At 50.8% G+C, this 26245-nt stretch overlaps 1 protein-coding gene across 2 annotated transcripts in view; it reads right to left on the reverse strand.

Moving 5' to 3' along the window:
- Nucleotides 1-5586: 5586 nt before the first annotated feature.
- The window catches only part of PADI3 (peptidyl arginine deiminase 3), a 35207-nt gene continuing 14548 nt past the window's right edge, over nt 5587-26245 (reverse strand). Inside the window, exons 4-16 of one of the 2 annotated variants that reach the window (XM_055385965.2) lie at nt 24065-24126; nt 22938-23055; nt 21813-21938; nt 19380-19558; nt 18808-18911; nt 18612-18723; nt 16347-16454; nt 15014-15165; nt 13138-13282; nt 12925-13027; nt 9378-9457; nt 9011-9136; nt 5587-6975 (exon numbers count right to left, since the gene is read on the reverse strand). In XM_055385965.2, the coding sequence (XP_055241940.1) occupies nt 6742-6975; nt 9011-9136; nt 9378-9457; nt 12925-13027; nt 13138-13282; nt 15014-15165; nt 16347-16454; nt 18612-18723; nt 18808-18911; nt 19380-19558; nt 21813-21938; nt 22938-23055; nt 24065-24126 (1649 nt within the window). In that variant the 3' untranslated portion in view covers nt 5587-6741. The remainder of the gene's footprint in view (nt 6976-9010; nt 9137-9377; nt 9458-12924; nt 13028-13137; nt 13283-15013; nt 15166-16346; nt 16455-18611; nt 18724-18807; nt 18912-19379; nt 19559-21812; nt 21939-22937; nt 23056-24064; nt 24127-26245) is intronic. The other variant, XM_019037557.3, reaches the window with a different exon arrangement.

Genomic DNA, 26245 nt, shown 5'->3' on the forward strand with positions numbered 1-26245 from the left:
GGTAGGGGGATGACTTAAGCCCAGGAGGCGGAGGTTGCAGTGAGTTGAGATCGTGCCACTGCACTCCAGCCTAGGTGACAGACCCAGACCTTGTCTCAAAATAATAATATAATAAATTCCATTCATAAAATGGAATGCTTTGTAGCAATAAGAAGGAATGAATTATGGTGACATACAACGTGAATGAAACTCACCAATACGGTGCTGAATGAAAGAAGAGAGTCACAGAACACCACCATTAACATGGCCCTATGAAAAAATTTCTAACAGGCAAAACTAAACAGTATGCAGTTCAGGGATACTCACATGGGGAAATTATAAAGAGGAGCGAAGGAATGATAAACACAAATTTCAGATGAGCATGAATCCTGGGTATGGGGGGAGTGGGAAGTGTCCCCCATAGGGTTGCAGAGGAGTTTGGAATGTTCCCTTTCTTAAAGAGAAGACGCTGAGTACACAGGTTTTCTTTTTCTTTTTCTTTTCTTTTTTTTTTTTTTTGAGATGGAGTCTCACTCTGTCACCCAGGCTGGAGTGCAGTGGCGCGATCTCAGCTCGCTGCAAGCTCTGCCTCCCGGGTTCACGCCATTCTCCTGCCTCAGCCTCCTGAGTAGCTGGGACTACAGGCATGAGCCACCATGCCCGACTAACTTTTTGTGTTTTTAGTAGAAATGGGATTTCGCCGCGTTAGCCAGGATGATCTCGATCTCCTGACCTTGTGATCCACCCGCCTTGGCCTCCCAAAGTGCTGGGATTACAGATGTGAGCCACCACGCCCAGCCAGAGTATACAGGTTTTCATTCCATAATTATTCTTTTAGTCATTCAGAAACATTTTTAAAAACTTGTTTTGTATTAATGATTTACTTCATAATAAATCAATGAGTAAATAAATCTCAAACTCTGGGAGGGACTCTTGTCCCTGCCTTTTCCCTGTTCCCCACGTCCTGTCCAGTAAGCCCGTCGCTTCTGGTTTCCCCACAAAGAATGAATTGAATGCAGTGGCTTCTCTTCGGCTGAACTAGCTGCCACCTTCTGACTTGTCTCCCTGCTCCCATCCCTCACCCCAAAATTTCATGCTAAGCTTTTCCCTATGCAGAGCTTTCTTTATTATTATTATTTTGAGATGGAATCTTGCTCTGTCTCACCCAAGCTGGGGTAAAGTGGTGCGATCTCGGCTCACTGCAACCTCTGCCTCCCTGGTTCAAGAGATTCTCCCGCTTCAGTCTCCCAACTAGCTGGGATTACAGGTGCGAGCCACCACACCCAGCTAATTTTTTTTTTTTTTGAGACGGAATTTCGCTTCATCACCAGGCTGGAGTGCAGTGGCACGATCTCAGCTCACTGCAACCTCTGCCTCCCAGGTTCAAGCAATTCTCCTGCCTCAGCCTCCAGAGTAGCTGGGACCACAGGCATGTGCAACCACGCCCGGCTAATTTTTTGTATTTTTAGTAGAGATGGAGTTTCACCATGTTAGCCATGATGGTGTCAATCTCCTGATCTCGTGATCCACCCACCTCGGCCTCCCAAAGTGCTGGGATTACAGGCGTGAGCCACCATGCCCAGCCAAATTTTTGTATTTTTAGTAAAGACGGGGTTTCGGCATGTTGGCCAGGCTGGTCTTGAACTCCTGACCTCAGGTGGTCTGCCCGCCTGGCGTCCTAAAGTGTTGCTGTGTCCTGGCTACACACCTGAGTCACCGAGTTACTTTGTGTAACATCCCAATGTCCAGACAGAATCTCTGATGGTGGGGGCCTGGCCCTGCTAGGTTTTAATGAGAGCCTTCCAGGTGATTCTAATGTGTAGATGGGTTGAGAACCACTGGTGTGACTGGGTACAGAGGTCACGTGTCTAGGCTCAAATTTGTTTCCCCCACTTAATAGCTCTGTGACCAGGGCAAGCTCTTTCATGTGGCTGTGCCTCAGTTTCCCTGTCTATAAAGTGAGAACAATAGTAATAGCTGCCTGCTGGCATGCTGTGAGGGCTATATCAGATGGTGCTCAGGAAGCATTCAGTACCTGCTGGCACAATGCTTGCACTCGCCGTCATTATGCTGGAGGGGACTTGGGATGACAGTGACTTTGTAGGAAGTGATAGGTCCCACGGACTCTGTCCAGCCATCCAGAATTCCTTTCCAGCCATCCTCACCCAGGGCTCTCCTTCCTGGGCTGCTGGAAGCTGCAGGAGGCCACAGAGTTGGGCAATGCCTGCGGAAGCCCTGCAGCTACTTATTCCAAATTCTGAATAAAGCATGAGTCAGGGCCACCCAGAGCTGCAAATCCCCATAAGAAAGACAGGCTTTCTTGTCGGCTTCTTGTCCGGGCAGGAGCCTCCACCTGGGCCATTCCCACACAGCTAAGACAAGCAGGGTATGATCTGAGAGTAGCCAGGACAGCTGTCCTGTCCCTACCTCCCTCATCTCACCTCTGGGTCTCAAAGGGTCTTTGTCATCTATTAAAGGGCGGAGATTAGGAGTGTTCTACACAGCAGATGCTTGAGGAAGGGCTGGGGGATGTTATGTAACAGCAGTCATCATTTACTGAGCACTTACTATGCACCATGCACTATGCTGTTAACACTAAGTATATCTTGTGAGTTACCCTACTTCATCCCCATGCAAGCTCTATGGGGCAGGCAATTATTGTGCCCATTTTATGGAGGGGGAAACTGAGGCTCACACAGGTTAAGTGCTCAGCTAGAGAGTACGAGTTCAGCATCTGATGGTCCAACTCTGAGGGGTTTCAGGCAGCCAGCTGGGAGTAGATGAGTCGGTTGGGTATCTTCCCTTATCCTCAGACCTGGTCAAGGTTGCCCACTGTGTTAGAGGAACCACAATAGGGTGAAGGGGAAATTTCCCTACGAGAACCCAAGCCTCATCCTAGTCTCCCTGGGCTTTCCAGGCCTGAGAGCCAGGCCCCGGAAGGGACCAGGCAGTGTGGCATGGGCAGCTGTCTGGGAAGGCAGTGGCCAGCGGAGGTGACGCCTGACCCCAGGCCTGATGGGGGCAGCTTCCAGTGCTTTTTGGAGCCGCCCAACCTGCATCCATGGGATCCCAGATCTCAGCCCAGCTGAGGGTCCAGAACTGAACACCAGTCCCAGAGTGAGGGTTCATTGACTGCATCTTTCTGCTGCTGCCTCTGTGGATTTCAGAGGGGACTGGGTATCGTCTCACTCTTGGAGGCCAGAAACGGCAGTCAGGGCCTGGTTGCTTGTAGTCAGCAGAAAAATCGTCCTCCAGAGATTTCCACATTCGAATCTGCAGAACTCGTGAGTATATGACCTTCTTAGTAAAAGGGAATGAAGGTTGCAGATTGAATGAAGTTCACTCATCAGCTGACCTAGAGAGGGTGGGTGAGCCTTGCTTATCCAGATGAGCCCAGTGTCATCGCAAGGGTCCTTACAAGTGGAAGAAGGAAGCAGAAGAATCCATCAGAGGAAGATACGAAAATGTTACTATGCTGCTGGCCTTGAAGATGGAGGAAAAGCCTAGAAGCCGAGGGGTGTAGGCAGCCTCTAGGAGCTGGCAAAGGCAAGAAAAAGGATTCTTCCCTAGAGCCCAGAAGGAACCGGCCCTTCCAAGATGTTGACTTTAGCTCAGTGAGACCCACGTGTGTGGCAGACGCACCGCCAGCAATAGCTAAACTGGAACATACCCTGAGAATGACCTGACAGTCTCTGACGAATGTGCATTTGGGATTCCCAGCTATGGAAAGTGCCCAACCTGAGATTCATTTCTTATCTATGAGGAACATTGGGACCCACCACATATCTCGTAGAATGCAGGCTGTACAGGGGATTGAGGCCCTTTGTTATGGGTGAAATGAAGATTGCCAGGAGGAGGTTATTAGGGTGAGAGTGCTAAGTGAAAATGCTATATAAACTGCATGCTTTTTTTTTTTTTTTTGAGACGGAGTCTTGCTCTGTCGCCCAGGTTGGAGTGCAGTGGCATCATCTTGGCTCACTGCAACATCCGCCTCCCGGGTTCAAGCAATTCTCCTGCCTCAGCCTCCCGGGTAGCTGGGATTACAGGTGCCCGTCAGTGCACCTGGATAATTTTTGTATTTTTAGTAGAGACGGGGTTTCACCATCTTGACCAGGCTGGTGTCGAATTCCTGACCTTGTGATCCACCCGCCTTGGCCTCCCAAAGTGCTGGGATTACAGGCGTGAGCCACTGCACCTGGCCAACTGCATGCTTTTTACAAGCAGAGGTGGTTCCCCTGTCCAGCCCACCACCACTGCACTGCCCTGTATATGAGTCCCCTCAATAAACCTTATGTCTCGGTCACTGGCTCTGGGTCTCTTCTTTGGTCTCTCAAACATGGTGCCATCCCTATCCTTTTTTTTTGAGACAGGGTCTCACTCTGTCACCCAGGTTGGAGTGCAGTGGTGTGATCTTTGCTCACTGTAACCTCAAACTCCTAGTCTCAAGCAATTTTCCTGCCTCAGCCTCCCGAATAGCTAGGACTACAGGCCTGTACCACTATGCCCAGCTACTACTGAAGTCAGTAGAGGTCCAGCATGACACCATGTCAGACATCTGACCTCCAGAACCATAAGATAATACATTTGTGTTGTTTTAAGCCACTTCGTTTATGGTAATTTATTATAGTAGCCTTCGAAAAGTAATGCACTGACCCTGTCCTTTGCTGTGTGGACAGGTGGATGCCGTGTTCAACTGTGTTTTGCTTCTCGTCCGCCTTGGGGTTAGGTTTTTAACTGCTCAGTTGCCCCACCCACACCAACCTAGAGCACAGGGAGCAACTTTGAGAGGCAATCTGTTTCCAGGGCTTTATGCTGGGTCCACCCAGAGCCCTGTGGCCAGTCTTGGGGGTGAGAAAAGCCTGTTGGAAACTCATCCCTGTTCTCCGAATTTTAGTCACTTGCCTTCTAGAGAGTCACATTTCCCTCCCCAAACCCTTTCAGAAAATAGGATGTTCTCAGCGTCTTCATCTGTCTCAGCTTCCCCTGCTGGGAGAAATGAGGGAGGGAGCTTATTTTGTCAAAATATGGGTATGTGAGGGGACACCGGGAATCTGTTCAGAGAACCTAAGTAAGCCACGGCAAGGAGGCAGCACTGGAGAAACCTACACAGCTCTAGCCACCCAGTCCGGGATGAGCTTGAGTGTGTTTCTGTGTTTTGCACCTTGAGGGAAAATAAAGGGGTTGGGAGGGTGGAGGGTAGAGGGACAGTGCCCAAGTGCTCTGAAGTAAGGCTTCCTGCAGCCTCTTGCAGGCAGAAGGAGGATGCTGCTAAGGACACACAAAAGGCCTCCACATGCTCCCCATTGCCCATCCTTCCACAGTGCAACCTCCAGCCACAGCCCGGCCCCTAGCCTTGCCATGCTCACTTGTCCTGGTAGCCTGGCATTTTACCCCCAGGCTTGCTTTTATTTGTCCATATCATTACAGGTGTCCATGGCAGCCCTAACCCATCCTCTGGCCAAGACAAGGCAATCTCAGTCTTATCAAAATTTGGGATGTCAGCCCCAAATTCTTGGGGGTCAAGAAAGCAAATGCTTCAGCTGCAAGAAAGTCCTCTCTCTTTGCTGTCTCATTCTAGCTCAAAGAAGGGTCAACATGAGAGCCAAGCCATTTGTGTTTCTGTTGATTTATTAGCCAGTGATGGAAACACAGCTGGACCCATACAGAACACACGTGTAGCTAGCACACATCTCGAGAACCGCCCCCCCACCCCCATCCCCTGAATTCAGTGGTTCATTCCCAGAGTTTTCCCGCTGTGAGCTGCCTTGGTGGATCCAGCCCCTTAGCCCCCTCTCCTGCAGCAGAGCAGGATGTGGAAACGCTGACCAAAGGCCAACAGAGAGCCTGAGACCAATTCAGAGGAGAGGCAGGGGTCTCTCCTCCTGCAGAGAGAAGTCCCAGGGCCAATGAAGCATCCTTCTCCAGACACCTAATATTAACCATCACAAGGTGGATCACCATAGTCAACCATGTGTATTATGGGAGCTACTTTTCACCCTTGTACCCAGTCTCCCTAGTACCCAACAATCCCCCAGATACTTTAGTCTCCAAGAAATTCCAGGAGGATTCTGGACAAAGCTGGATTTCTGCATGTCAGATCATGGGGAGTTTATAAGGCTAAGGGACAACTCTCATTGCTTCCACATGCATCTAGAAGCTCCTACTATGTGACAGCTCACACTGGGTGAGGGTCAACATCTGGGCAGGAGCTTGGCCGGGTGAAAGATGGTTCCACCCTGATCTAAGTGGATCCACAGCTCCCTTTTTATGGGGGAGGCTTTAGGAAGAATCTCTCCTGCCTGTCCTGTGTGGAGTGGTCTGGTTTTAGGGTTGTTCCTCTGCAGAGAAAGCAATTGGACCAACGCAGAATCGTGGATCCTTCCTCTGTTAGGATGCACAGGACAAGATGGCTGATGAGATACGTGGATGTTTCTAGACCACAATGTGGATTTGTCCCTAAATGGATGATTTCAGAGTGAGAAGGGGACATCTCCATGGGTTGTGTTGAATCACAGGAGAGGCTATAAGAAATGAGGTCCTTCTTTTTGGGGGGCCAAGAAGATTCAAGTCTGAGAACCACATGGGTTGCAGGTGAGGCATGGACACTTCCAGGGAAAAGGCTTCTGAGAGGGACGGTCACCCTCAGTGTTCCATCTGGAGCCTTGGGGTCTCTTGGTGCTTATCGTTCCGGGGCCTGTCTCTGTCTCCACCACCTGGGCCAATGCCCGCCCCAGGGGGACAGGATGGTGGGTGGGAGCTGTCTCAGGGCACCATGTTCCACCACTTGAAAGAGAAGGGCTTTCTGCGCACATTGGTGCCACAGTGCACCTCCCCATGCAGCATGTGGTATGGAGTGAAGTCATCAATGAAGGTGCAGTGGAGGCCCAGCGGCTCCAGCAGGGACCGCACCTTCTCCTCCAGGCAGCAGCAGCCATTGATGATGGGCCCAAAGGGCTTGGGGATGCCCAGGTGCTTCCCCAGCACCAGCATGTTCACCTGCAGTCCAAAGGGGAAGCAGCACTTCATCACTGGGCTCCCACCCCACACCTCTACTCTACCTGCAGGACCTAGGTTTGTGTTTTAGGCAGCCTTGTCAATAGCTACTCACCCTTTCCTGTGCAATGAGAGGGTAACTGGCTAAAGGGGCTGGGAAGAACCGGTTAGCCAGGTGCCTTTGGCAGCATCTGCAGAACTCACTCTGGCAACATTCTCTGGAAACTGCCCTAATGTGAATTTGGAATTGTGGATTGTGGCAGCTGCCATGTTTGTGCTACAGAATCCCAACCTTCTAGGCCATAACTGATTGGGCCAGGGAGAACAGCTGGTCCAAGATGGACCAATCAGAGTCCCTCTCCCAGGAATTTGAAACTGACAATGGGAGCATCTAGTTGGTCTCTGCCCGTGTCAGTGTCTCTGTGCATGGCCATACTCATCTTTGTCCCCAGGAACAGAGAAGCAAAGGAAGCCAAGCTGGAAGAAGAGGGAGAAGAAGTAGGAGGTGGAGAGGGTGAGAGAAAGAGAGAGAATGAATGATGTAGACACAGAAACAGAGAGGGTTCCAGGCTCTGCTGCAGCTATCCTGCCCGCAGGTTTCTGGTGTCCTTATATTAAGACTCCCTCTGGCTGAAGCTGGCTTCAGTAGGTCTCTGTCTCTTGTGAACACAAGAACCTGAATCATTGCACAAACTTCTCGGGGCACATAGATAATTACAAGATAGCCCCGAACAGGAAGGAAGGGGAGTGAAAAGAGGCTTTGCAAGCGGAGGGCAAAATGTTGCCTGAAAAGAGGAAGGAAAAAGGGGGGCATGAAGCAATGGTGGTGTGGACAGGTTCCCCACAAGGCTCTGACAATGGGCAAATTGAGTTCTTTTAGGGGATGAGGTGGGGAGGAGTGGAGAGGGGAGCTGGGTGACCTATAGCAGTGCTACTCAAACTGTGTTCCTCTAAAACGCAGCATCAGCACCACCTGGGTGTTTGTTAGCGCGGCAGCAGTGCCTCGGGCCCTGCTTTAGACCTGCTGAATCAGGACCGCTGGGGTGGGGCCCCACCTGTCCAGGTGTTTCAAAGGCGAGCTCAAGATTTAGAAGCAGGCTGAGCACGGTGGCTTCCGCCTGTAATCCCAGCACTTTGGGAGGCCGAGGCTGGTGGATCACTGGAGGTCAGGAGCTCAAGACCAGCCTGGCCAACATGGCGAAACTCCGTCTCTACTAAAAATACAGAAATTAGCCGGGCGTGGTGGTGCACGCCTGCAATCCCAGCTACTCAGGAGGCTGAGGCAGGAGAATCGCTTGAACCCTGGAGGCGGAGGTTGCAGTGAGTGAGATTGCGCCACTGCACTCCAGCCTGGGCAACAGAGTGAGACTCTGTCTCAAAAAAAAAAAAAAGAAAAAAAAGATTTACAAGCATCAGAGGCAAAGCCCTCAAGGCTCAGTCAAAAGCCACTTCTTCCATGAAGACTTCCTGGATCTCCAGTTCTACCTCTTAGGCTGGAAGTGCTTTGTCTCACCTCCAAACTGCCGCATCGCCTTATCCTACAAAATAGATCACTGGGACATGTCCTCAGAGAAGGGAAGAGTTTCCCTCTCAACAGATTAGACTGAAAGTCCCTTGAGAGCAGGGGGCATTCTTCATCATCTCTGCATCTGCCACAGGACACCCTAAATACATGTGGGATGGATGAAGAGCCACAAGCTGGGAGGAAGAGAGCAGAATGAGCATCTGGGTTCCCAGCTGATGCCATGTGCTTTGCATACGTGACCTCATGCAATCATTCATTCACTCCACAAATGTCAAGTGGACCCCTTCCCTGATGCCCCTTGGGCCAGGGCTTGGCCAGCAAGCATTCCACAGGGACCATGGTGGTCAGCCAGCTAGAAGCCCTTCTGAGGAGCACCATAGGACCCCTGATTCTCCCTGCCACCCCCACTGGCCACCACAATCCTAAATATGACTGCGACCAAACATTTTTCCTCTCTCGAGCTTAGAGGCCTGCAGCCTGATTTGGCAAAGGAGTCATGGGTAGTGCCCTCACCAAGTCAGGGAAGAAGGCCGTTGCTTTTTTCCTCTCGCTCTTGAAGAGCTGTGGGATGTCAATGACGTCACACTCTGCCAGGCCCAGCTCCCGCTTCAGCACCTCACGGTTCCAGTCGATGCAGCTCTGGGGGCAGGGGAGGGCCAGAGTTGGGGACAACTTGCCAGTGTGTTTTGGGGGCACCAAGGCATCATGTCGCTCCCCTCACTCCTCCTGGGTCAAAGGAGGGTGTTGGGGCCCCTCTGTCTGGGCCTGTTCTAACCTGAGCTTCCATGAACAGTTAGCCTCAGATGTCTGTATCCCATCCTTGCCTCCAGCCCCGCCTACTCCCAAATCACAGCCCACAGGTACACCACAGCCCTTGTACCTGCACAAACTTATTGTAGTTGATGAGGTCTTTATTGGAGAGCACCTGGTTGATGGAGATGGTCTTGACCTGCTCATCATCTGTGAAGGAGAGAGATGAAAGAGAAGGACAGGGGCAGCACCAGCATGAGGACCACCTGCTTAGGGAAGCAGACAGGCAGGAGCCAAGTTCACAGCTAATGGTCTTGCCGAGTCAGCAGCCTCTGATTTTCCCAGGCCTTGGGTGGGTACCACCTGTCTGAGCTTGCCTTGGCCACTGTGCACATCTTGGGGTATAAGGAGTGGGAGGGTCTGGTTGCCATAGTGGAATGAACTTAGACCTTTATTTGAGTTCACTGGAAGTGGTAACGCCTTTCACTGGAAATTTACAACTGCCCGAGGGCACTGGATGAGGAATCCTCTTGCTTTGGCTTAGCGGGGAGCTGGGTCAGTTGCTGCCCACCCACCCACCATCAGTCAGGTTTTATAGGTTCACTGAGCAGCGAACCAGCCAGTACTGGGATTGAGACACCATCCAGCCCCAATCCTGCCCTTTAGGGGGTGACTGCATGAAATGGGGACCTCCCAGGGGTCCAGATTTTCTCAGCCTGATGGTGTGCCCATGCAGATGAGACTGGACAGGGAAGAGGAGGCTAGAGTCAATGGCACACAATCCTCATGGCTGCTACTTAGTAAGCGCTTACCATGAGCAGGCCCCGAGGGGAGTGCCCAGGTTCAGCATCTCATTTAACCCTCACGGTGACCCCCACAAGGTATGCATTATGATCCCCACTTTACAGATGAGAAAACTGAGGCTCAGAGAGGTCAGAAGACTTGCCAAAGGTCACACAGGTAGGATATGTGGGGGCTTGTGATTCAAACCCAAGCCCAGGGCTCGCACAGGGCCTCAAGCCTTGACCAAGGGAAAGGAAAGGGCTCCCCTGACCCATCTGCAGGTCTAACACCCGCTTCACCCCAGTTTAAGGCAGGAAGCTGGGGTCCAGTCCCAGCTCCACTGCAATCTTGCTGAGGCCTCTGGGCCAGTGACGTCCCCTCTCTGAGCCTCACATTCTTGGGAATAAAGGTGGGTGAGAGTCATCCCACAGGCTCTCGTGAGATCAAATGAGATAACACGTGTGATGCACACAGCGTGAGGCCTGGCGCACTGAGGTGTCTAATCAGTGCTCTGGCCTCTGTGTCTATGTAATTAATCGCCACAGTCACTGCCTGAGTGTCAGCCCTCAAGGGTGGGGTGGCTGCTTGTGGCCTGCCATCTGTGAATTCTCCCACGCTCCCTCCCAGCTGGGCAGGTTGGAATAACTCTGCTCAACCCATTCCTGGGTCTTGCTCACCATAAGTTCTCCCAGGAAAGATGAAGGTGACATTTCTCCCTGCCTGGTACATAATTTGGATTTAAGGATTTCTAAGACTTACTCTAGGTTCACCGGAGTCTAGTTAGGGTGCCTTTGGGAGCAACAGGGTCAACAAAGACTATTTCTCTTCCATTTTATTGCTAGGGCTCCAGGGTTGTGTTGGAAGAAGTTAACGCTAGCAAACAGAGAGCAAGGGGACTTTGGAAATTATTATACTTGGGGGCGTCTAAGTTCTACAGGAGCTTTTTTTCTCTCTGAGCTGTGTTTGGTCTAGGATGCTATCTGCCTTCCCTGAGGCCATGGGACCAAGAAAATCTATGATCCTGCGTGCCAAAGGGTCTTTGCCCTGGGACCTCTGGGGTCACCGAGAAAGGGAGGATCCTCTGGGATTCATGTAGTCTCAGTGGGGCTGGAAAGGGAGTGAATTTGAGAACCCTTCCAGCAAGCTTGCCAGATGACTCCAGTCCAGCCAGCTCTCTCTCTCAAAATTCTTCCAGTGCAAAACAAAAAACAAAAAACAAGACAAAACAAAAAAAAGTGGGCCCTGGCCAGACACAGTAGTTCACACCTGTAATCCCATACTTTGGGAGGCCAAGACAGACAGATCACTTGAGCTCAGGAGTTCAAGACCAGCCTGGGCAACATGGTGAGACTCCATCTCTACAAAAAATACAAAAAATTAGCCAGGCGTGGTGGTGCATGCCTGTGGTCCTAGCTACTCGCAAGGCTGCGGTGGGAGACTCACTTAAGTCTGGGAGGTCGGGGCTGCAGTGAGCTGAGATCATGTCACTGCACTCCAACCTGGCTGATAGACCCTGTCTCAAAAAAGAAAAAAAGAAAATGCCAGCTCCTTGTTTAAAGAGCAGAGAAAAGAGTACCATTGAAAGTGCTACAGTATAAAGTTGTTTCTTTCTCCCCAAGTCTCTCTCCTGACTTGTCAGGGTGGTTTTTATTTGCTATTTCACATTGCACTTTGCCGGGGACTTGCATGGGGCTGGACGGACCCTTGCTGGTGTCAGGGCCCAGCCTGTGGGCCTCACAGCGGAGGCCTAGCTCCCAGGGGGCTGTGCCTGGGCATGCCTCTGCTATGAGACCCACATGCTGTGCCCTGGAACGGGGCTGGCAAGTCCAGTCTGGCATGTCTCATTCCCACAGGACTGCCACCCCAAGCCAAGGCAAATGGGCGACCTCCAGAGTATTGTGGCCTCTGGGTATGTGCTGGGTACCTGAGCGAGCCTGGGTGAGACACTTACCCCTCCCAAGTTGCCCACCAAATGCCCTTGCAGGGCAGGGACGACTGATGCCATGAAGATGCTGAGTGGCACATGTGCCCAACCCCAGCCCTCCCCATGCCCAGGCTCCTGCTGGGGGCAGAGTGCTGCAGCATCTCAGTACAGTGACAGAGATGGGGGAGGCCTTGCACTGAGAATCCAGGGAGCACAGGAGTAGGCAGCAGAGAATCTGTGCCAGGGAGGCAGGGAGGCTGGGAGACAGGACTGTGCCTGAGCAGAGGCTCCAAGCCCCATAGATGCTCCATTGATCCATCAGACCTCACAAAACAGAATTAAGATTTCAGGGCAGCCAGGTGTGGTGGCTAACGCCTGTAATCCCAGCACTTTGAGAGGCCGAGGCGGGCTGATCACCTGAGGTCAGGAGTTCGAGACCAGCCTGACCAACATGGAGAAACCCCCGTCTCTACTAAAAACACAAAATTAGCCGGGCGTGGTGGCGCATGCCTGTAATCCCAGCTACTCAGGAGGCTGAGGTAGGAGAATCGCTTGAACTCGGGAGGCGGAGGTTGCGGTGAGTGGAGATCACGCCATTGCACTCCAGCCTGGGCAACAAGAGTGAAACTCCGTCTCAAAAAGAAAAAAAAAAGGGAGATTTCAGGTTAGTGACTGCAGAACATTAAAGCTCCATGGCGTGACTGCACTAGTCACCTGCCTGGGAAGCCACTATGTCCCCGCTCAGTCCATGTCCACCTTCTATCACCCTGCTCCCCACCTCAGCTCGGCCCCAGCTGTGGGCAGTGTGGTATCTGGTGAAGCAAGGTGTGCAGGGGCAGGAGTGAGAAGCCCTGAATTTGGGGACACACCCCTGCTTTAAAACTTGCCCTCCCCCTCTCAAGCCATGATGTGTCTTAATTTGGGTAAGGGGCAGGCAAGCCGCAAGGAGGGACACGGCACTGTTACCCACCAACAACCCCCTGGAACAGGAGGGCCCTCCCGTGGCCACACTTCTGCTTTTCCTGGAAGAGCTTGAAGCAGGCCCCAGGGCTGGCCAGGAGCATCCGGAAGCCCTGTGTGCAGAGAACAGATTCAGCTGAGCCTCCTGCCTTGGCGTGGCGCCCTGGAGCTCAGTTCTTGCCCCAGATGCCAGGGAAAGACATGTCATGAACGAAGTTCTTACCTTCCCATCGGGGGCAGGGACAAAGCTCAGAAACTCATCCACGTGGCCCACAGCCAACCAGTCCACAAAGAGCTCCACGGGGGGCTGCACCTTCTGGGCATGGAGGAAGTCCCGTACCACCTGGGTGACCCTGCGGCCACTTGACCTGGGACCCACGAGGTTAAAAAAAAAGTTGCTTAACTAAAAAGACTCCATGCAGAAATAAAATGACAAGAGTTTAGCATTCCTGCAATATCTGATTTTTAAAAAACAAAAAAACATGCATTACTTTTATAAACAAGAAAGTAATAAATATGTATATTTCATTTTATATATTTATTTATTTATTTTTGAGATGGAATCTCACTCTGTCACTCAGGCTGGAGTGCAGTGGCGTGATCTCGCCTCATTGCAACTTCCGCCTCCCAGGTTCAAGGGATTCTCCTGCCTCAGCCTCCCAAGCAACTGGAATTACAGGCGTGCACCACCAGGCCAGGCTAATTTTTCTGTATTTTTACTAGAGATGGGGTTTCACCATGTTGGCCAGGCTGGTCTCGAACTCCTGACCTCAAGTGATCTGCCCGCCTCAGCCTCACAAAGTGCTGGGATTACAGGGATGAGCCACCGCACCCAGCCAGATATGTATATTTTAAAATTCCACTTAGGGTGAGTTCTGCATGAGGCAGACTCAGGACAGGTCAGTCACACCAGGGCAATGACCTACCAGGTCCCACCATCCAGGAAAATCTTCAGAACCACCCTCACACCAGGTTCTTATTCTCCAAGAGACAGATTTCACCCCCATGTTCAATTTTTAGGAAAAGTATCTAAGGGCATGGTCCAGCTTCCTCTTTCAATGGGATTATGTATTTGAGGGCAGTGGTCCCTTCCAAAGCTTGACTCTGGATTCATTCATTATTTGATCCCAAGTCTGTTCTAACAGCTTTGTTGCATTTGGTTAGCTCCATGTCTTGGTCTAGTCCACAGCAAGTAACCAATATGATAGGATTCCTTTTCCATCAGCACCCCTGTGTCACTACTGAACAACACATCATTTGTTACTCTCTCTATATGTTATTGTCATTTCACTTAGCATGTCTTGTACCTCACTTCTCTTGCTCTCAGGAAAAGATCTTATATTAGTCATTTACATGGTAGTATGAACAAGCTTTGACCTAAATGCATTTTCTCCCAGGACTGCTGGGAATGGAAACTTTTTCTTTGTTACTTTTTTTTTTTTTTTTTGAGACGGAGTCTCGCTCTGTCGCCCAGGCTGGAGTGCAGTGGCATGATCTCAGCTCACTGCAAGCTCCACCTCCTGGGTTCACGCCATTCTCCTGCCTCAGCCTCCTGAGTAGCTGGGACTACAGGCGCCTGCCACCACGCCTCGCTAATTTTTTTTTTTTTTTTTAGTAGAGATGGAGTTTCACCATGTTAGCCAGGATGGTCTCGATCTCCTGACCTCATGATCCGCCTGCCTTGGCCTCCCAAAGTGCTGGGATTACAGGCATGAACCACCATGCCCGGTCTTCTTCTGTTACTATTAATTGACTGTTACTAGTATCATCTATTTATTTTCAGAATCAGAAAACCTGAGTCTAGTTATAACTTTGCTTTCTATGTGACTCACTTACCCTCTCTGGGCCCACTTGTAAAATGAAAGTGTTGGACTGAATGATCTCTTAGGTCTCTGCTCTGTCTGGTTTCAGAGTCCCCGAGGTAAGTGTGGACTGTGTCTGGTGAACACCCACCAACCCCACCACATCCGGGAGTATAATTTCATCACTCCTTGCTTCTGGCTCTCTTCAAGGAGTGCAATGGCCCCTGCTCCACCATCATCACCACCCCCAACCCTCAGCCTCCACCCCAGGAACTCCATTCCCTGTCTCTCTCTCACCCAGGCAGGTTGCCCCCAATGAGGATCCTCCCCAGGGGGTACTCTTTCCCATTGGCCACCACTGGGGGGCTGACCTCCAGGTTCCCAAAGGAGTCCAGGCCACTCACAGACCTGTCGCGTGGTTCCCGAGTCACGTAACCAAAATCTGGACCCTGGAGAGGGAAACCAAGTCAGGCGGGGGTGGAGGGTACCAGGAAGAGCCTGAACCAACTTGCTGGGCTTTGAGCTCCTTCAAGACAGGGTGGGAAAGGCCATCCATTCTTCAGATGGAAATACAGAGTCATTGGCGGTGGGTGGGGGATCTGACCCAGTCAATATTTCACGCACGCATAGCAGGCAAAGTTGGGAAGTGCTCGGACTCTCTGGCCCTGCTGCCTTATCACGGCAAGACAGCAGGGGGCGCTCCGGTTGCTCCTGCACTCCCCATCGGACATGCAGCCTGAGGCCATGGCCACTCCATCCCCTTACCTACACAGCCTTCCTGCAAGTTCAGCCCAAGGGCAAGCTCAAGTGGCCAGTTGTGGGAACCAAGAGGCTGCTGATGGCCCTCTGGGCCTCTGTCTTTGAACTTTAGAGAAGGGGAGACCTCCCCAGGGCTATCTCTCAGAAGCAACTTCCACAACATCAAGGGTTAGGAGAGAGAGCTCCTAGCATCTGTGTGATCAGTGAGGGGGTTGGAGGGGTCTCTTGTTCTTTACGGCACCAGGCAAGTCACTCTTGTTTTCTCAAGAGGTTCTCATTAGCAATCATCACCTTCCCTGTTATCCTTTTTATTAAAATAATGATACCAGCTAATAGTGGTGTGCACACACACACTCCCTCCATGCAGGTACTGTGATGATGAGATGCTTCACAAACCCCTGTGAGGCCAGGGCCAAAATGTCATTTTTACTGACGAGGAAACTGAGGCTCAGAGAGTGGTAGTAACTCACACAACATCACACAGCATGTAAGTAATGGAACAGGGTTGTTCTGACCCTAAAGCTTGTGTTCTGAACAGGTGCACCATCCTGCCTCCCCTATTTAGGGCTGCCAGATTCAGTAAATAAAAATACAGGATGCCCATTAACTTTGAATTTTAGATAAACGACAACTTTTTTAGTATAAGTATATCCCATGCAATATTTGGGACATCCTTACACCAAAAAGTTAACCTGTTGCTTGTCTGAAATTCACATTTGACTGGGCATCCCTGCATTTTATCTGGCAACCCTACCCTCATCCCTAAAAAGCATGGTTCCCACTGCTGCCCTTTGTACCCCACACCCCGGTGTGGCCCTTGGGGTAAGGCCTCTCAGCTCTCAGGGGTGGGCTGCGGCCAGGGACCACTCACCAAGATTCTTTCGTAAGGGAAATCCTGCAGTTCCCCATTCCTTGGGGAGTCAAAGACCACCGGGAGGGTCTTGTGCGGCGCCTGAACGTAGCCCAGCTCCATCTCATCCTGCAAGTGAGGAGAGGCGAGAGACGCACAGCTGTGACAGTCAACAGCTGCCCCTGCTGGCTCGGCTCTGAGCCCTGTGGGGCAGACTGCTCACCAAGCCCCCTGTCCCAAGCATGTTTTGTGCTTGGAGGTGGAGAGGACCGAGGTCAGGGTGCCTGCTGACTGGAGGAGGGGCTGGAGGCTCAAAGAGGGGGTGCACTTGTCTAAGGTCACACAGCAAGACAGAGGCCGGAGGTGAACGAGAACATGGACGTGACCTTGGGGGTGTCCCTGTGAGTACTGGGCCAAGGTAGGTGGACACAGAGAAGCCCTCACAGTGGCCTGAGTTGGATCCATAAATGTGCCCAGGTCAGTCCTGACCCCTCTGGTTCTGGAGGAAAAGATGGCCCAGTGTGAATGAACTTCACATCCAGGTCCTGCCCTAAACTCTTTATAAACATTAACTCCACTCATCCTCATGACATGCCTGGGCGTGGGCACCATAATTATCCCATGTGACAGATGAGGAAAATGAGGAACTAAGAGGTCTAATTATTTATCCAGTCCGGGCGTGGTGGCTCACACCTATAATCCCAGCACTTTGGGAGGGTGAGGCGGGAGGATTGCTTGAGGCCAGGAGTTTGAGACAACCCTGGGCAACATGGCAAGACCCCATCTCTACAAAAAATTAGCTGAGCCTGGTGGCCGCACCTGTGGTCTCAGCTACTCGGGAGACTGAGGCAGAGGGATCACTTGAACCCAGGAGTTCCAGGCTGCCAGTGAGCTGTGATCATGCCATGGCACTCCAACCAGGGTGACAGAGAGACACTGTCTCCAAAAAGAAAAATAAATTCAAAACATATTAATTTAAAAAAATAAAGAAATAAAAATGAAAAAATATTTGTCCCAAAGCTCACAGCTAGTTAGTTGGTGGCACAGCCAGGCTCTAAACCCAGCCCATCTTGCCCCAGAGTCCTGCCCCAAACCCTCTCACTGGACTGACCTCCGGCCAAGAGGAAAGCTCCTTAACTTGGAATTCAAGGTCTCCCACCTCAACCCTTGCCTTTCTCAGAACCAGTGCCCTGACAGAGGAGAACACACAAGGTTCTCTCTCCTGCCTCCCACCCCCGGGCCTTTGCGCATGCTCAGTCTCTGCCAGGACCACCAACCTGTACAGCCTGGTGCTTGGCAGCCTGAGTCCTAGCACTGCCTTTACCAGCTCTGTGGCCCAGTCATGCTCCCCTAAGAGCTCCTGAATTATGGGGGACTTACAGGGGGTTATCAAGAAGAAGAAATGATGCTATGCCTGGCCTGCAGAAAATGCGGCATAAATGGCAGAAGTCATGTGCCCTCATCTGCCAAATCTGGTCCAGCTCAGATGCTCTCCCTCCTGGAGGTGTTCACTGATTCCCTGGGCAGAGGTGATGCTGCATCCCCCAAACCCTACTGGTGCTTTGCTGGTACAGCCTCTGCACCCTAGATATTTCTTTTTCTCTCTCTCTCTCTTTTTTTTTGTTGTTGTTGCTGAGGCTGGAGTGCAGCAGCACAATCACAGCTCTCTGCAGCCTTGACCTTCCTAAACTCAGGTGATCCTCTGACCTCAGCCTCCAGAGTAGCCGGGACTACAGACACACGCCACCATGCCCTGCTAATTTTTTAACTTTTTTGCAGAGACAGGGTTTCACCATGTTGCCCCAGCTACAAACTAGATAGTAGGAGTAGGTATTTTTGTAGCAATCATTCTGCACATCAAGGTTTCTCAGCCTCGACACTACTGAGGCGTGGGACTGGATGATATGTTATTGTGGGGGCTTGTCCTGCGCACTGTCTGCAGATACTGCAAAACGTCTCCTGGGGACACATCGCCTCTTGATGAGAACCACTGTTCTCAGCTGTTGAGGGCAGGGAGTGTGTGTCTCACACCTGTGCCACCCCTGTGGGCCTAGCCTAGTGCCTAGCCCAGATCCGGTGGGTGAATGGGTGTTGAATCCAGGATCAGCGTGTGTCTGGGTCTCCAGAAGGTTCTGGAGAGAAGCCCCTAGGTCTCACATTAGAAACTGCAGCAAGTTCCCTGGGGAGCACCCAGGTCCTCCTGGATGTTTCTCCATGGCCCCCAGATGAAGGACTCTCCCTCCAGGATGGCGTCCTTGCTGGGCCCTGCCCAGTGGCTGTGGTTACCTGGATCCAGCGGTCGTTGTGGTTCTCGGCCTGTGGGCAGATGGTCAGCTTGCAGCCGGCCTTCCTGGCCAGCTCTGCCACCGCATCCACAAAACACGTGTTGTTCCTGACACTACGGACAAGCCCAGGGAAGAGGGGCTCAGGATGGAGCCGGGGCCTGGGGGCCAGAGGGACCACCCACTGCCCCAAGACTCACCGGCACACATACACCTCTAGGGGCGGCAGGGTGCTGGGCGTCATGATCCAGGGTGCCACTCGGAACACCACAGTGTCAGTGAAGATAGGGGATGCCGGGAAATCCTGCAGGGGCAGACCAGGGGAGAAAGAGCACTGGACTTGGAGTCCAGAGGCCTGGGGGGACTCTGATTTCACCACTGTGGTCCATAAGACAACCCCTTGCTTCTCTGCAAGATGGAAATGAACCAGAGGGGTGGTCAAGAAGTCTGGGGTCTTTCACACCAGTGGTGCCTGGTAGACTTACCAGGAATGGAGCCCTCCCCACTGCCCTTTATTATTATTATTTTTTGGAGACAGGGTCTTACTTTGTTGCCCAGGCTGTGGAGTGCAGTGGGGTGATCACGGCTCACTGCAACCTCAACCTCCCTGGGGTTCAGTGATCCTCCCACCTCAGCCTCCCAGGTAACTGGGACTATAGGTGTACACCACTATACCTCGCTAATTTTTTTTTTTTTTTGTAGAGATGGGGTTTCACCATGTTGCCCAGGCTGGTCCTGAGTGGAGCTCCTCTTGAACCCCCTCTGTCCCTACCTCGTTGGAGTCGTCCAGCAGAGTGACATGGAAGAAGATGAGTCCTGTGAAGCCGGCATCAGGGAAGGACAGGCCTTCCACGAAGAAGCGCTCCTCATCCCCATGGAAGCGGGGTACCTCGTAGGACACCTTTTCTTGCCCCAGCACATGCCTATAGGCCTCACACACATCCTCAGGACCTGGAAGGGGAGGGACGGGGTGGCTGTGACTCCCTGTGGGCCCAGGGAGCATGAGTGTGAGGGACACAGGAAGAGGTCTGCAGCCTCACCAAAAATTCCAAGTCCTCCAACAACTCCCTCCTTTCACCTCCACTGGCAAAGGAGAGGACAGGTAATACACAGTGGGGGCCACGGCTGGGGGAAAGGGTCTTCCTTTCTAAGACTGGCGCTCATATCTTTTTGGAACACAATTTGGCAGCATCCAACAAAGTAATGTTTACCCCAAGCCCAGCAATTCCACTACTAGGTATCTTTCCTACAAAAATACATCTACAGGCTGGGCACGGTGGCTCATGCCTGTAATCACAGCACTCTGGGAGACCGAGGCCGGTGGATCACCTGAAGTTAGGAGTTCAAGACCAGCCTGGCTAACATAGTGAAACCCTGTCTCTACTAAAAATACAAAAATTAGCCGGGCGGTGGTGGTGCACACCTATAATCCGAGCTACTCAGGCAGCTTAGGCAGGAGGATTGCTTGAACCCAGGAGGCGGAGGTTGCAGTGAGCCAAGATCACACCACTGCACTCCAGCCTGGGCACGGAGCGAGAATCCATCTCAAAAAAAACCAAAACCAACAAAAAACAAAACAACAACAACAAACAAACAATAATAGGTACAAATTCACATAATATTTCTGTACAAGAGTGCTCGATATTCATTAATTCATCAAATATTTACTGTGCAACTACAGTGCACCCATGGGGCACGGTTCTGGACTTGAACAAAGCCCCTGACCTCAAGCAACCTGCATTGTTATAAAATCAAAACACTGCAAACCACTATGATGTTCAGAGAACTGTGTAAGTCACAGCACCTCTATGCTTAGGAATATTATACAGCAGTGGAAAAGAATGAAGTAGAGCTCAATAAATACCAGGAAAGGTGTGTGGGATTATTACTTAATGAAAGAAGCCGGTTGGAAAGCAGCATATGGACACACGCTGGAGAACGTGTAGAATAAAGTTGGGAAGCACACATCCCAACTCGTTAACAGTGACAATCAGATTCAGGCCAGGTGCGGCGTCTCACGCCTATAATCCTAGTACTTTGAGAGGCCAAAGCGGGTGGATTGCTTGAGCCCAGGAGTTCACGACCAGCCTGGGCAGCATGGTGAAACCCTGTCTTTACAAAAAAAAAAAAAAAAAAAATTAGCAGGGTGTGGTGGGACATGCCTGTAGTCCCAGCTACTCATGAGGCTAAGGTGGAAGGATTGCTTGAGCCTGAAAGGTGGAGGCTGCAGTGAGCTGAGACCATGCCACTGCACTCCAGCCTGGGCAACAGAACAAGACCTTGACTCAAAAAAAAAAAAAAAAGGTCAGATTTAGAGACAGGGGTAGAGAACTCTCAGGTTTCATTTTCTATACTTCCATATTGTCTGATTATTTAAAAAATAAGCAGCCAGGCACGGTGGCTCAAGCCTATAATCCCAGCACTTTGGGAGGCCGAGGCAGGCAGATCACAAGGTCAGGAGATTGAGACCATCCTGGCTAAGACAATGAAACCCTGTCTCTACTAAAAATACAAAAAATTAGCTGGGTGTGGTGGCACATGCCTGCAGTCACAGCTACTTGGGAGGCTGAGGCAGGAGAATCACCAGAACCCGGGAGGTGGAGGTTGCAGTGAGCCGAGGTCACACCACTGTACTCCAGCCTGAGCAACAGAGCGAGACTCTGTCTCAAAAAAAAAAAAAAAAAAAAAAGCATCTTATTACTTGTATACATTTTTAGTTTCTCAAAGGCATTTAGATTTTTACTTGTATTTCTTGTGATTTTGGCAGACTATGTAAAACAACAGCCATCTATATTTGGGGGGAATACAAACTGAATTAATTGGGTGAAATCTATGGTGTTTGGGGTTGGTTTTACAAAACTTCAGCGAGACAGACAAAACAGTGATAATTGTTTAATCGATTCATAGCACTGCTTTTTGTGTATGTTTGAAATTTTTGATAAGAATTTCTACACATGCTTAAAATGTATTTGAAAAGGTCATTCATCCAATAAAATGACCTCAGGCCAGGTGTTGTGCTGGGGGCACCAGTTCATCAGTTCCAAAGCCCCACTTCTGACTGTTCTTACTGTGACCCGCCACCCACCAGGGCATCTCCCGGAGTGTGAGCAGGACCTGCCCATGGCCCAAGGCAGGAACAGGAGGTTCCCTGGCAGGCAACCTGGCAACAGGGCACAGATGGCAAGGGGCAGTGGCACAAACTCACCGCAGACGTGGAAGACCTGTGCCCGTTTGGCATCATAGCTGGAGGTATGGAGGACAAGTTTGTGGTCATCAAAGAGGGCTGCAGGGCCCTGCGTCCGCAGGACCATGACAGACATGTCTTCCAGGTCTGTGGAGCCAGACAGAGTGGTAGTGACTCAAGGGAGTCCTGGCCCCTGGCCCCTTCCTCTGCTGCCCGGCTCCCTCCCCAGGTCAGTGGGTATCAAGACCTGGGTCTCCCAGCCCTAGCTTTGTGAAAACCCTGGAAGCCATCAAGAACAAACCATGAAGACATCTATGCTCTCCTGGACTCATGTTTCCTCAATTGCCCAGAGAAACATGAAGTGTGGCATAGCCAGCTGGTGTCTGACACACAACAGGTGCTCCAGAGAAGCAAGGAGGGTAAGGCCATGTGGGCGTCGTGCAGGTAAGGGTTCTGGCCTCCGTCCCAGCATCACTCCCTGTGACCCTGGACAAGCCCCTCCCTTCTGGAGTCCCAGCATCCCCATCTCCAATGGTGCCCACTTCAGAAGGCAACCATGGGCATCTCCCGTGGACAGCACCTAGCACACCCTGGAATATTGCAGCTCATTCTCCATGGGGCTGGAATTCAGGACAGATGGACTTAGCAAGAGGTGGGGGCTCACAGAAATGTAGGCCAGAGGTGCTGAAGGAGGAAGGCCCAGATTTGGGGTTGAGAGGGGAGGCCCCGGATCAGACACAGTCTTCAGGGAGTCTCCTGGCTTCTGAGTCTCAGCATCCTCATCTCTAAATTGGGGTGATGATACTGTCCCACTTGGATGATTCAATGAGAATTTGGGAAAAGGCCTGGCACACAGTAGGTGCTCAAATAATGCTAGCATCCTCTGCTCCCCTGGAGGAAGAGAATGGCGAGGTGGCTCATTTCCAGAGCTTCTGCCCTGGCATGTGAGTGCTCGCTGGCCCTAGAGACACTAGGGAGGGGCAGCTGCCAGCCTGAGATGGGTTTTGAGGAGCATCAAGGTGTGTCTGGAGGCTGGCGCTGTCACCTGGACTCTGGCCTCAGAGTCTCGCCTGTGGGTTGGAACTCCCATGGGGTAACTGAGCAGTGACCCTGGACACCCAGGGACTCAGGCTGCCCCGGCCTCACCTTGCAGGCAGTGCACGTGCTGGTCACAGTTGTCCTGGACACCACAGCTTGGATCATCACGGTCACAGTTCACCAGCAAGATGCCGCCATACCCACTGGGCCCCCAGACCCACTGCCGCTGCCAATGACAAAACATAGCCAGTGATGAGGGCTCAGATGAGACCTGTGCCTCCCTACCCAGGAACCCCAGCCTGGCCTGTAACCACCTCACCCTGTGAGGCACACCCTGTGTGTCTACGTTCTCGAAACACCTCCTTCTCAAGACATGTCAATGGCAATGGCTCTCTGTTGCCCACACCATCCAGTCCAAAGCACAGAGCTGTCTTTCATGGCTGTCTGTGATGGGCCTTCAGCCAACATCCTCTTTCTCAATAGGCAACCTCCTGATTATAGGACCACACGCCTCACTCTGTGCTCATTCCTCCATTAAACCCTCCTTGGTTTTGCTCCTGCCATTCCCTGCACCTGGAACGTCCTCCCTCCTGCATCCCTTCAGAGCTCAGCTCAAGGGTACGTCCCTCCAGGAAGCCTTCCTCACCCTCCCAGCCCACCTCGACCTTCTCCTCTTAACTCCCAGGGCACCAAGTTCCAACATAATTCAGTCCCAAGTTCTTCAACAGTTTCGTATTTGGTTTCTCTTCTCGCCTAGGTCAGGATCAGCACATTATGAACTGTGGGCCAAATCTGGCCTACTGCCTGTTTGTATAAATAAAGTTTTATTAGCACACAGTCACATCCATCCATTTCTGTATTAACTGTGGCTGCTTTCACACTATAGTGGCAGAATTGAGACCATATGTCCCACAAAGCCTAAAATACTTGCTATGTGACTTTTCACGGAAAAAGTTTGCCCACTCCTGACCTAGTTTATGAGTCCAGAAGGTCTTGATCCCACAAACCAAGGCCTAGCTCAGGGCTGGGTACCTCCATGCCTGATAATTCCTGGTGATGATTTTTCTCCTGGTGAAAGAAGATCCCCAGCCATGCCTGGTTTCTGTTTTTGGCCCTTGGTCTCGGCATCAGCTGGGAGGCAGGGGGATACCTGTAATGGCCTCATCCTTCTTAACCCAACCTAGAGCAAGCTCCAACTGCACTCCTGCTTCCTGGGCCCAGGCAGAGATGCTTACCTTGTCTACAAAGTTCCTGTCCTGCCTTCCCTCACAGTTCAGGTCGCAATCCAGAGAGATGTCTGTAAGAGGAGGCAGAGGGTAAGTCACTACAAGGTTCCCAGGAGCCCAGGGCAGGCCTTGATCTCAGGGTTTGTCTGGGGCTGGGCAAAGGCAAGTCATTTCTAAGGAGACACCATCCAAGAGGTGAGGGCATCTGCACCCTCTGGGCTGGGGAAAGAGGCCTGAGGCAAGAAGCAGGGTCACAGCAAAGGCCCAGGACAAATGCTGCCCCCTCTAGGAAGCCTTCCCTGACCACTTCCTATCTGCATCCCTGCAGCCCTTGCAGTCCCAGGCATGCCCTGAACTAAGCCCGGGTCTCCAGGAACATTCTTGTCTATATAAAGCTGCCTCATCTCCTTGGAATGGGGTAGCAAGCCTGGACTTTGGTGTCAAACAGATGTGAACACGAACCCAGGTTCTGCCACCTCCTGGCTGTGTGTCCTCTCTGAGCTACTCACAGTCCCCAAATCCCACCCCCATCCCACCTTCTTAACATTTATCCCTAGACACTGGGTGAGATTTCATAATGCAAATGGAGCATTCAGGAGGTCAGAATCAATCTTCCTGCTCTGAAAAAAAAGCAGTCTTCTTAGTTCTTAAAGAAGAAGCAGTGAGGAGCAGGGAGGGAGAGAAGAAAGAATACATTAGATAGGATTTTTTTTTTTTTTTTTTTTTGAGACAAGACAGGTTCTCTGTCGCCCAGGCTGGAGTGCAGTGGCACGATCATGGCTCACTGCAACCTCTGCCTCCTGGGCTCAAGTAATCCTCCCACTTCAGCCTCCTGAGGCTGGGACTACTGGTGCATGCCACCATGCCCAACTAATTTTGGTATCTTTCATAGAGGCAGGATTTCACCATGTTGCCTAGGCTGGTCTTGAACTACTGGGCTCAAGTGATCCACCCACCCCAGCCTCCCAAAGTGCTGGGATTACAAGCATGAGCCACCACGCGTGGCCTGAAATGATTTTTAAACATGTGAAAAGATACTCAACCACCATGCAACAAGTGGATAAATCTCACAAACATAGCATGGGGCAAAAGACACCCAACGCAAAAGAACATACATGATATGACTGCATCCACAGAAAATCAGATGGTAAAACGAGACCATGTTATTTGGGTATTGCGTTCAAGAGATAAAACCATGAGGAGAAGCAAGAAAATACTTATCACAAGATAGTGGTTACCTGTAGGAGAAGGAGGGAGTTATGATCAGAGACGGACATTGAGGGGGACTTTGGGGTGCTGGTAGTGTTTTATTTCTTGGGCTACTCTTGGGTTTATTTTCTGAGCTATTCTTTGATTTGCTTTGTAATTATTCGTGTGTGTGTGTGTGTGTGTGTGTACATATGCTTTATACACATATGTATGTAAAATAAAGCTTTATGTACTTTTCTGTCTATGTTATTTTCCAATGATCATGTGTGTATGTATTTGGACTGCAGATGGGGAATGCCCAACCTCACTCCTAACTAAAGAAAGGCAAAGTAAAACAACAGTGCGATGCCAACTGATTGGCAAAAAGGGAAAAAGTTGATAATGCAGTGTTGGCAAAGCATATATGCAGTTGGCAGACGTGTATACTGATACAGTGTTTTTGGAGAGCAGTTTGGCAATATCTATCAAGTTAAAAAATATAGATTCTCTATAACCTAGAAGTTTTGCTTCTAAAAAATGCCTCCTACAGATAAAGCATTTTCAACTTCTTTGCTAATTGCTTCTCAAGTGTGTGAGCCAAAGCAAACTCCCACCCACTCCTTTGTAAGGAGTTTCCCAGCTCCACAGCCTTGGCAATGCTCAGTTAGGCATCTTTCAGTTTGGGTTTTGATCACTGGGGCTTTCTCTTCTGTGAATTGCTTATTCATGTTTTTGCCCATTTCTATTATTTTTGTCCTTTTCTTATTGATTGGAGTTCTTCATATTCTATATGCATCAAGTCAGCCATATGCATTGCAGATTTCTTCTCCTAGTTCATAGTTTGTTTTTTTACTTGTTGTCTGTTGCATATAAATTTTTAATTTTAATACAGTCTAATTTAGCAATCTTTCCCCTTATGGTCTTTGCACTTTTGTTTTGCCTTGTTATAGAAAATCTTTACTATTTTGAGGGTACAAAGATATTCTTTTCTAAAAGCTTTAC

This window comes from Gorilla gorilla, chromosome 1, assembly GCF_029281585.2.
Source record: "Gorilla gorilla gorilla isolate KB3781 chromosome 1, NHGRI_mGorGor1-v2.1_pri, whole genome shotgun sequence".
NCBI lineage: Eukaryota > Metazoa > Chordata > Mammalia > Primates > Hominidae > Gorilla > Gorilla gorilla.